At 36.0% G+C, this 11,797-nt stretch overlaps 1 protein-coding gene across 1 annotated transcript in view; it reads right to left on the bottom strand.

Annotated features, from left to right (window-relative positions):
* Positions 1–11,797, bottom strand: part of LOC104540447 (low-density lipoprotein receptor-related protein 1B-like) — a gene marked incomplete at both ends in the record, with an annotated part of 89,571 nt that overhangs the window by 62,982 nt on the left and 14,792 nt on the right. Inside the window, 3 exons of the mRNA XM_010184259.1 lie at positions 3–91; positions 2,916–3,064; positions 4,000–4,188. Coding sequence (XP_010182561.1) covers positions 3–91; positions 2,916–3,064; positions 4,000–4,188 — 427 coding nt within the window. The remainder of the gene's footprint in view (positions 1–2; positions 92–2,915; positions 3,065–3,999; positions 4,189–11,797) is intronic.

Genomic DNA, 11,797 nt, shown 5'->3' with positions numbered 1-11,797 from the left:
ATTCCTCAGGCTCGTCAGAGCCATCTCCACAGTCATCCACAGTGTCGCATTTCCACCAAAATGGAATACATTTGTCAGTTTTGCAACGGAACTGTAAAAGGAAGGCAAGAAGGAAGAAAGGCTTTGGTATGAATACTTATTTATTTATTTTTAAACAGAAATAGTACAGTTCATGAAAAACTGCATCTGCTGCTGAAGTCCTTGTTCCATTTATCAACTCTGGTTGTTAATTTTATAAAACTCAATTTTTAAATATTCTTTCTCTGGAGTTGTTTTGCACTGAGATTTCCCCTGATACAAATCACCGCAGTTTCAACGCCATTGCTACCCTGACTTACAGTACCCCTGATACGAACCATGCACTGCATTTTGCTGCAATTTATGATTTGATCCTTTGAAATCTTATTCAAAATAACCACTTGAGTTTTTAGTCTTTGTAGGTTGTTGAAGCAAACTTAATATCGTTTTTCCACATAAACCAAAACACCCCCAGTTACAGAAAAGGGTCTTAACGTGCAGTGTTGTACTTGTATACAGTATTGCTTATATTGTTTGATTTAAATGAGGAAACAAGAAACTAGGCCTTCTAACCTTTCAAAAGAATAAAATAGTTGTACAAAAAAGAAAAATTCTTTGTAAGACTTTGGCAGTGCCTCTGCTCTGAGCTCAGGCAACATTGTACCTTTCTTCTGAGTGAAAGAAGAATGGAAACAAACCAAAGTTTTTCTTATAGAGCTAAACCTAAAATCAGAATTCATTAAGTAGCTAATGCTAGAAAGAAAAATCTGATTAGATTGTAAGAAATTTTTAAGAAATGTTGTGTTTCCTACCTGGTGTTTGTAAGAGAACAGGAAGGAAAAAAATCAATAGGTTTAGCAGTGCAAGACATTTTATTTTCTGTGATTAGGCATTTTTTTTTCATTTCTTCACATTTCTAAAAATCATTGATTATTCATCAAAGCTGTATTTAAAAGGTATATTCAATTTTGTGCATTATCTCAATTTTATCTTTTCTGCCAAGATAATTCAGGGATTCATGGTCGTTTATGTAGTAGGACTGATGGTTGGATCTCCATCATTCTTGTACCACATTGAGGGATGCACTGAGTAACAGGTTGGGTTTGAAAGGCAGCTGTACTAAACTGTTCCTGTTCCACAAAGGTACAGATCTCTGAGTAACTCAGCAGAAGGCCTCCAAATGTAGGAGACAAAGAGAAACTCAGACAATTCTCACTATTTTCTACTTGCTACCAAAAAAATTTCTCACGTCAGATTAGCCATCAAAAAGCAGCTGAAAATCTGTAGATGTGAAAGACCCTTGTATCAGCCATCCAACTCCTTTTCATCAGAAATAGCTAACAGTGGGTGTGTTGTCAAAGGCGATTATGGCACAGGAACCATTCTGATTTTACAGCACCATCTGAAAATCTTAAGTAGCAGAGCATGTTTTTGCCACTGATCTCTGCATCTGACGCCATAAAATTGATGAGTTATCGAACAGTAAACAGATTTCAAAATTGGAAGAAAAGTACTAATAACCAATGTCAACTTGTAACTGTCTGTCTGAAGCAGCTTCTTCTATTTAACCCTGCTCTCCCTCCTACGGAATTCACAAGTGATAAAATATTGCTTCTGGAGGATCCAAGATGTGATGCTACCCTTCAATTCAGACTGCCAATGAATTATTTAGAAAGGAACAGAGCCATTCAATCAACCATCAGCACACCAATTTCCTATGGAATAAATTTCCAGTGCCATTTAAAGAAATTTTAAAGAAGAAAAAAAGCACCGTTTCTTTCACCAAACAAGTTTGAGAACCTTGAAGGAAAAATAGGCAAGAAATTCCTCATTTTACAAGTGTTTTACACTTCCTTCCTGTTCACTTAAAGGGAAGTAACAAGCAGACAATCTAAAGAGAAAAGATCCGATGAACATAAAATCACACCAAACACTACCTTAAAGGAACAGAGGAAGACGGTAGGAAGGGTTCTTGTGTTTCTTAAAAAACAGTATTAATTGAATGAAAGTATACATCATTTATTAAGATTTATCCAGTTCCCTAAAAATTAAGAGTAAAACCATTCCCCTAATAAGTACAGACAAAATGCAAAATGATGTAGAACATTGTAAGATGTCATAAGCATACATATAATAAAAGTTGACTACTAGAAAAGCTGGACTCCTAGGAAGTTTTTAAAGACCATATGTACTATTACAACCAATCAGTTCATTGTCTGGGTAGAACAGTCCAAAGACTTTTATCAAAGCGGTCTTCCTTTAAGGATTCAGTGTGTTCTACTTAATCCATCTTATAAGAAAAAAAATCACCACATACTTATTTCAAATACTAGGGAATCCACCTCCTATAAAGAAGTCAATGTTTCGATTGATGCAATTGTTAATGAATTGCATATTCTACCATTTCCATTTCAGCTACTGGATTGTTTTCAGTGTAACCCTATCATTTACCTACCTAGCTAACTGGACGGAGCTTGTTTTCTTGTATAAATGTAAAGTTCGTTCACGCATGAATACTGCCAAATCATCATTATACACAGTTTGCATCACTGTTATATACACTTTGTAATTTTATGTTTCATATTTTATACAAATGTTTTTTCTAAGCAATTTTTATGGGTTTAGTAGCTGTATTAGTTCTATTGACTGGCAGAAACATCCACATTTGGAAGGGAACAAGTTCTGCATTCTCTGGAAAAAAGGCATTTGCAAGTCCATTTTCAACTAATAGCCTTGAAGACGACATGCTTTAAATGCACCCATGAGTTACTTAGTCTCCAGCTCCTTTGACCGATGCTTCCACATTTCATGGGCACCAGAACTCATTACTTAAAAGCAAGTGGAAACACAGTAAAATATAATTCCCACTCCCCATTCCCCCAGCCAGATGGGCTTACCTGACTGGCTGTGCAGTTGGATAAGCAGGTCTTGTTATCCGCAGCAAGGTAGAAATTAGTGGGACAGGCACAAGTATACATCTTGCTGGGGGCTAGAAGGCATAAATGGCTGCAACCACCATTGTTTAGCGTACACAGGTGTTTAGACACTGTTGACAGAATAGCAAAAGAGTATCAGAGCCTATTATTTCAGAATACTTCAGGGTGTCTGCTTTATAGAGGAAGAAAAATGTATCTCGCATACTATTTTTGCAAGGGAACGTCTCAAATAAAAAACCCATAAGAGACAACCTTTTCCCTTTAAGCTAATTTTCTGTTCTATGCTAAAGCCAATTCTTACTATGTGTGTAGATCCAACACTAAAAGAATGAGAGGAAGAAAAAAGCAGTAGGGTTTTTTTCTTAATGAGACAAAAAATTATCTTATCTAGGTCAAGTGCCAAATTGTATTCAATTATAATTCAAATATAGGGACATCAGGAGATCAGACACAGTCGCAATGCCTACATTCTCTGACATTCCCTCAGTCCAAAAAGTTTCTTAAGAACAGTATTCCTACTTTTCAAATAATAACGTTAAATATTTTCATAGCACATCGTTCCCAGCTTGATAACTCCGACTGTAACAACTTAACAGTTCTGTGCTTCCAGTCAGTAGCTGGGTTAATTTTTAAGCACCCAAATATGTTTCTCTGACATTCCCTCAGTCCAAAAAGTTTCTTAAGAACAGTATTCCTACTTTTCAAATAATAACGTTAAATATTTTCATAGCACATCGTTCCCAGCTTGATAACTCCTACTGTAACAACAGTTCTGTACTTCCAGTCAGTAGCTGGGTTAATTCTTAAGCACTCAAATATGTATCTTGCCACTAAACAAAATATATCACATTTATTTCATACTAGATATACTTACAGCGTTAATCACAGATTTACTTTTAAAAATAGTAATTTGAAAAGTTCCACCATTTGAAACAAATCAGAAACAAAAATAAATCACTGTACATAAATAAGCTTCCATTATTCCTGGCTACTAAGTGAAATACATCAATGTACTGATCTCAGAAAGCATAGACGGAATAATTACCATCAGGTTGCCTATAGGAATGATAGACCTGGATGTCTGTTATGGTATGCCATGAGTTAATCAGCGACAGTCTGTCTGATCCAGAGGTTTTGTGGGCACGGCTGAGAGATTTGGTTTTCCCGTCTGTCCAGTAGATGTAGTCTTCAAACAATGTTAGTGCAATCACCCCTGGAATATCTTGATTAGGGACTGTAAGAAGAGATGCTAAGATTAATGCCCACTCTTGGAAGTCTGCCAGTTAAATATTCCATACTGTATGGTTGACAGACACAACCGCTGTATAATATCTGTGGAATAATTGTCATAGCAATATGTCAAGCCTAGAGGGTTTTTTATTACCAGTTACGATAAAGATGGATGGGATATGAGCTCTGCCTGCTTAGAAGTAGTTGGCCCAGTGTTAAGGAAATGAAAGAATTTCAGTTAAAAATCACCTCCAGATATGATATGTTAAGCTTTAAAGTAGTATGTAGTATAATTATAACTTAAGCTACTCTTTACAGAAGGCTAACATCAATTTACTGTTTTAGAGGAATAAAAAGTTATTAGAAAAACATAAAAGACTATAAAAACCATAAAACATAAGGTATACATCTCCACGTGCGCTGTGTTTAACACCCTTTATGGCAGTTAATAGTATTTTAGTTCAGCAAAACATACTGACAACAGAGATGGGAAAAAACCCCAAAGTTTTGCATTAAAATAAACAGAGCAGTAAGAGGGCTTATTGCTTACTTCTTGCATAACCAGCCATGCAATTAAAAATAATAAAGTGATGACAATACCGCATTGTTCCAATACCACAAAATTGTGAGTCAACATGATTTTTAAAAGCAGGGAAGGACAACAGAGACAAAAACGTTTGGAGTGTTTCTTATCCTACTGCATACTCTTTAATCTTGAACTATTTTATGTGGTAAGCATAAAGTGAAATCCATTTTTTTTTTTCCTTTTAATATATACATCTGTCTCCATAAATGTCACAGGATAATATCTGACCACAATGGTCAATTTATAGATTACAATATTTTGTTGCTGAACAACTCTAACAACTGATAGAGCTGAAAAGTCAGATCAGAGCAGTTGAGTCTGCCATTTTTAACCACCATATCCTCAACAACTTTACCTTGCTTTCTTAGATGAAAATACCTGCATCTTTTTACCTGGAATGTGCTAAGAGTTGGCCAATCTCACATTCCAGTTGGAATATTTCATAGTTCACTGACAACTGATGACTGATACTGAGTATACGGAATGACGACTTAGCAAATTCAATTTTATATACCATAGCCACTGAATTTAAGTCATTCAGCTGCTTTTTTGTGCTATTATGTTTACCATGGGACTTTGAGTACATCTGGGCACAATCCATTGTGCTATCTTTATATACGGAGACTTAGATATATTAAACTATCCACATTTTATTTTAGGTAGATTATAAGAATTTGCCATTGAAAGTTTTCTTCAACTTCTATGTCATACGACTGTGCCACAGTACAAAAATTAAAAGAAAAGCAGGAACATTAGGTACATCTGCAAAACTGCAGGAAATTCCTCACTGATCTTAAAGGGCAGTTTCTAATGAAAAATACAAACCAGGCTGACAGAAGAAGCAGGAAAGAACAGGAGAAAGAGAAACTGCTACTCTGAGTGAAACCCTGAAGCCATCCATAAAGCTATTTATTTTATTTTGTTCTGGAAAAATATTTGTTCCTATAAATTATGACCCTTGCTGCTACTTTTGGCATCAAATTAAAAATGTCAAAGGTACCACTCCAGTCTTTCTAAATAAAACAAATGTGGTTTTTTCCTTTGTCTATTTGATCTTATTCTGACCACAGTTAAGATTAAAAGCAGAATAAATGGGCATGTAAAAGCTTTAATGCACATGAAGAGGATTTACAAAGGAGCCATCCTGCCATGGTCTAGCAGCCATCCTCTCTTTGGCCACCCAAGAATTTCAAGTCAACACCATAATCTGAGTATAGATGTATGAGTAAATGCTTACTTTTGTTTCTATGTACATCTCTGGGTTGCCATACTATTTATCTTAGCTTCAATGGAGATGAAAATTTACATTCATAAACTAAAGAAAATTGTACAAGAAATCCCTTGTAACGCATGCATATTAATTTTCTTTTCTCTTGGATGAAGAAATTTTAACAACTAGAACTGAAGTGCAGTTCAATCAGAAAAGACTTCACCATCATGGCACTGGTCAGCTGCTATGGCGTAAGGAAAGAGGTGAGTTCACCATCATGGCACTGGTCAGCTGCTATGGTGTAAGGGAAGAGGTGAAAAGTGCCTTTATCTCCTTTCTTAATAGTTATGAAACAGTTATTTCAGTGACTCAAGTTTCACATACACTGTGTATCATATATGAGTAAAAAATGCTTTGTCTTGTGCCAGCAATGGAATATTATTAATTTAAAGTGATCTTTGTTTTTCAAGACTTTGCTCTTCTTCTTTGTGTAATAAAATGCATTATGGGGGCATATGCAACAACTTACTCACCGATTACGAGGGACAAAAAACATGGAATGCAAATTCACCACCCTAAGTAATTTCTGAGGAAAACCCACACCTGAAGTTTGCTTTGTGATTCCTTTTCCTATCACAGCTGTCTTCTACCAAATCCCTTGCAATCCCTACTTTTTGTAGCAGGCCCTGCTATTGCCACCTTTAGTTCCCTACTGGGCTTTCATTTCATATCTAGATCATGGATTCTTTTACACTGATTTCTAAGCCAAAACAGTGCTTGACGACAAAACAGGAAGATGAGAAATTGTGATGAGAAAGAGAAGGCAGAAAAGAAAAGGAATCCACAGACCTATCAGACTGCTGCAGAAAATAGGAGGAAAAAATACAGGTGAGTAGGAAAAGGGGAAAAAGGGGAGGCTTGCAATAGATCAGCAGCAGTGAAAAATAGAAATCATTAGATACTTAAATACAAAAACAATGACAATAAATAATACAATAAAGTGAGATAAAGGGTTGCATGAAGGTAAAAGAAGAAAAGCCACATAACTCTGTAAGAGGGAACAAAATTATGTAGAAATATGAGGAGCATGCACAGACATACATTAAAATGTATGCGTCTCTCCTGCATTTTGTACTAATTTTGACCCCAGAACATAACTTCATATGCTTTAAAACATATCCATCATAAAAATGTCTACTTTTCTCTTGTGTGAACTCTTTTTCCTCTGTGTTGTCTGAGTATCTATACTTAAGCATAAAAAAATGTTCATGTGATTTCAGGGGTGCAAATCAGGCCAACTGGGATTTCGTAACTCGAGTCTAGCATTAAGTGGTAAGGTATTTTGCCAGTCAAAAAATAATGTAATTGACATATTTGAAACTGATAATTTCTCAGCATAATAAACTCACACAAAAATTTTAAGTGTCCCAAAAGTGATATCACAAAAGAAACAGGACATTTGGACTTAAATCTAAACATCTTAAGGCACAAAGTATCTGTGGCATTAAATTACATATGACTCACAGCGATACCATGAGAAGACACGGATAGGTTTTCAAAAATCTGCCTATAAAATAAGTTGATCAAATCTAAGACTGAAATATTTTATTGTCCCACTTAAAACTGTTTTACTGCCTTTTAAATTTAATTGTGAGAAGCTGTTTGTATGCCAGTTACCCCATAGAAGTAGAGAGTAGCAGGCTGTCACAGCAGTGATTTATTTTCAAATATGCAGAAGTCACTATTCCAGCAGAATTACTTATAGTGTGCTAATGAGTTTCTAAGATTCTTTAATTCATTTTCAGATTTATAGAGACCATTTACGTGCCTATCAGCCTCTACACTTTCAACCCATGTCTTGCCACTGGTTTCAATATTTATCCCCACTCTTCCCCTCCAGCTACTCTTTCCTTCATCTTTGGCTCTCTGTGCTCCTGCCCGGATTATCTCCTGCCATCATCCAACTTTGAGTTAATAAACTGCTAAGCCCCTTTGGCTTATTTCATTTATCTTCTACTGCAACTATAGGAGTTGTTCAACACTGCCATTTTCTTCATCAAAAACCTCCCATTTGATATTTTTGATATGAACCGGGGGAGACCTTGTGACACCAGAAAAACTGCATTTTATGTTCTCTGTTCTGGTTGTTTTCTGACAGGAACAATAGCTTGGAAAGTAAACCCCATCCCCTAAAATACATGATGGCCTATGTCCAGCTCATACGGAAACTTCATGGACTTACCAGTCAATATCTGCTAAGTTTTTAATGAGTTTATACAAAAATTCTTTCAAAAGTTTATAATCTAATTGAATTTGGACATATTATCACAGGAACAGTGGAAGATCCAGAAAGCAACCTGTTGGCAATCTTCATAAACTGGGCTCCATTAAATGGAGACTGTGGAATCTTAGGATAATGTAACTGTGTGAACTGCCTTTAATATAGGTGAATCTGTGTATTTTTCCTGAATGTTACCATTTAAGAGAGATGGAATACAATACAATAAAATAATCAGATTTATGAAGACAAATGAATTGGAGAATTTTATCTGAACAGTTATGAAAACTGAATCTAGAATGCAACAGTGGAGGTGAAGCAATTACCAATTTATGCTATCGGATGTGGCTGTATTTGGTAATTCTAAAGGCTCTTGAAAAGTTGGGAAAAACCTGTTGTAATATCAGTACTACTGTTTATTTCTCATCTGCTGTGAGAAAGCCGATTTTCAGACTTCTTCACTTTTTGAGCTACGAAAACAGCAGCATAAATCTGGAAGGAATTGGTTTCTGTAATCTCTTAGGTTACTTTTACATTAGGACAACTACATAAATCACTGGATTCGGTCTTTAATAATGGTGCTAGAGTTCAAAATTAGACACTAATACTTCCCACCTATAAAGCCCTTACAATTAGTATTTTTTTTAATTACAGGTGCTAAAAATAATGAAAAAGGTTATAATCTCCAAAAAACTTACCCTTAATACTTTACAACTTGCATATACGTACACCAATTCCTAGGTTTGTCAACACTCAGAGAGAAGCCAGTTCTGAAGAAAAGGTTTTTTTCAAATTGAGATACTATAGGAAAGTTTCTCTGTGAACTGTATCACAGCTAAAGAAGTCATTTAAGGTTCAACACACTTTCATTGCTTAATTTTCATGCCCATGTCAGAGGAAGCAATGAAGTGCTCAACTTTTGTTTTTACAGTATAAAACATCAAGAAACTCGGCACAGCTAAGAACCAACCTCAGCTCAGAGAAGCTTCTGTACTTGCTAAACTGGACTACCAGATTCGACTTTTATAGATTCATTATACTGAAATTCTCCCGTGCAAAGAGTGAAATGGGAAAATTGTAGGCACCTCTGGGTTTTAAGAGCTCTGAAAAACCTGCATAAGGCAATCGGATACCTAGGGAACTGCGAAGCTTGCATCTCCTCTGGGCAGTGGGAATCAAAAGCAGCTGTTAAGTCTGACAAATTCTTAAATGTGGGCTTTTTTTTAAAGCTCACAGAAGTAAACCAGCTTAGTGCTTAGCCAGATTAGTGTTTCAATGCTTGCTTAATCATTTACTGTGCATAACATTTGTGAATGCTGCAGTGCTAAATTGCCTAAGCTCTAAAGACAGTTTACATAATCGAGCATTAAACTTCAAATAGATAAGCAAGGTCATTGCTGCCCCTAGCGCCAAGAGCTCCCAAGCACTGTAGATTTCTGGCCTAGTTAGCAGGTTTTCAAAGTTCTTACTATGACTATCTTGAGAATTATAAAAGCCCATTTCTCTATTGAAATGCAGAGAAATTTTACAAGAGAAAACCAGCAGATGTTCCCTTTTCCTGAAAAATCTTTAAGATGCATGAGAAAGACAGAAAAAAAATTACTTGTTGCAAAAAGCATTAACACTAAGATCTAAATTTCCAAAATACACGTAAACTCCCACCGTGCAGAATAAACACTCATTGGTTTAACATACAGCATGTCAACAATTAGCCTAAGATTGCTTTGTTTGTCCTCAAGAAATATCCAGTGCAGAACACAGAACACTGCAGTCTGTCTCACACAATAATATCTCTTTATGATAGAAGATCCACCCATTCTGACAAGACACTTATTTGCTGAGCCTTGTGAAATCTCTGTGGCATTTTCTGATACATTTTGTAACAGATAATCGAAGATCCAAAAAACACGTTCTCAGAAAAAAACCTAGCTAGCCTTATCCTCAAAGGTCACAGAAAAGAGTGAAAAACCATGTAGTTTATGAGAAACAGCACTTCAGATTGCATCTCTCACATGGTTCCCATTTACACTTTTTCCTCTGTTCCATGACTATGTATTTTATGGTCATCGTATCTGTGCCTTTATCCGTCTCCATTTGAAAACACAAAGGATAGAATAAACTCGCCCACCCCTTAGTTAACTTTGACAATACAAAGTGTCTCAAAATGATAAAGGAAAATGGACCATGAAATCCATGGGTACAATACGTCTTCAAGGAACACAGTTATCATAAGATATGAAACTGATCTTTCTCATTTAAGTGCTTATCAATAGGGATTACGGTTTCCATATCAGAAAGCTAGAAAGGACCACAGCTGCACTTCCTCTAACCCCCAATCACTGAACTTCCCCAAGTCTCCCTTATTAAGACAGTTAACCTGCAATGGTTACATTTTATCTTCCAGAAATATTTCTAGTCTTGTGCTGAAATATGAAGACAAGCAAAATTTATTTGGTAGTTTGTTCTAGGAGAAGGGGAGAGGCAGGGAAAAGATTCTGATTAAAGACAAATTGATCATTACATAGCAGGTTTGCAAAGTTCCCGAAGTACCCTCTGGAGCACCTACAGGCACTTTTCATTTGTTTCAGATACCAAGAATTCTATCGTTTGTTTTTGTTAAATCTACAGAACTTTCTACAACTTGATTTTGGTTTGATAATCACAATTTGAGTCACACTCCTGACAACAGAAAATGTCAAACAGCATTAGCTAAGGAGAAAATCTTCTTCCCACATAATTTAAATACCTCGGGATCCTTCTCCCAAAACATGTTTCTTAATGCTTGAATATTTATGTATCATCTGAACTGAAAATTGACACATCCCCAAAAGTAGTATGATACCAGGCTTATGGAAATCACTGCCACTTTTGGAGGTTGCCTCAGATATTTAACCTGTACCAAACTTTTATACAATTTCATTCACAAATGGAAATAGTAAAACTATCAGGCATGAAAGCCAACAGAATGTCCAGTGACACTTGACTTCTAACACTTTTACTGTAACACTTAGAGAGTCAGACAGTAATGAATGTATTCAGCTTTCTAAACCCAACACTGGTGGTGCTCTGTTGAATGGGAAAGGGAATTTGTTGTATGAAACACTGCTGATATCATCTGTGGCTTGGTGACATCTTTCCTTCTTCTCCAGGTTCACATACCCATGGGGAAGACATTGACTATGGGAATATAAAATCATTTGAAGTTGCAACAGAAATCCACAACCTGGAGACCAAGGCACTGGACACTAAAGACGGCATGACTGGACTTTTGTAGTGATCTTCTGAAATGTAGTGATAGTAGGACGTTTTCTGAGAAAGAAAAATTCTGAAACTTTCAGATTGAAAGAGAAAATTGAGAAAGGTTTGACCACTGCAGTCAGGTTAGGGCTAAGGGAGACACATTGGTCATTACTTACTTCTTTCCTCTGAAAAACTCAGAAAGAAGAAAAGAGGATATTTGTATGAGAACAAAATAGCAGGATAGCAGTGAAGGGAATAACATGAAGAGTACAGAGCTTTGCTTCATCTGTCAGAAAACC

This window comes from Mesitornis unicolor, unplaced genomic scaffold, assembly GCF_000695765.1.
Source record: "Mesitornis unicolor isolate BGI_N332 unplaced genomic scaffold, ASM69576v1 scaffold20905, whole genome shotgun sequence".
Taxonomy (NCBI): Eukaryota; Metazoa; Chordata; class Aves; order Mesitornithiformes; family Mesitornithidae; genus Mesitornis; species Mesitornis unicolor.
This window is presented reverse-complemented; position numbering and strand designations above follow the sequence as displayed.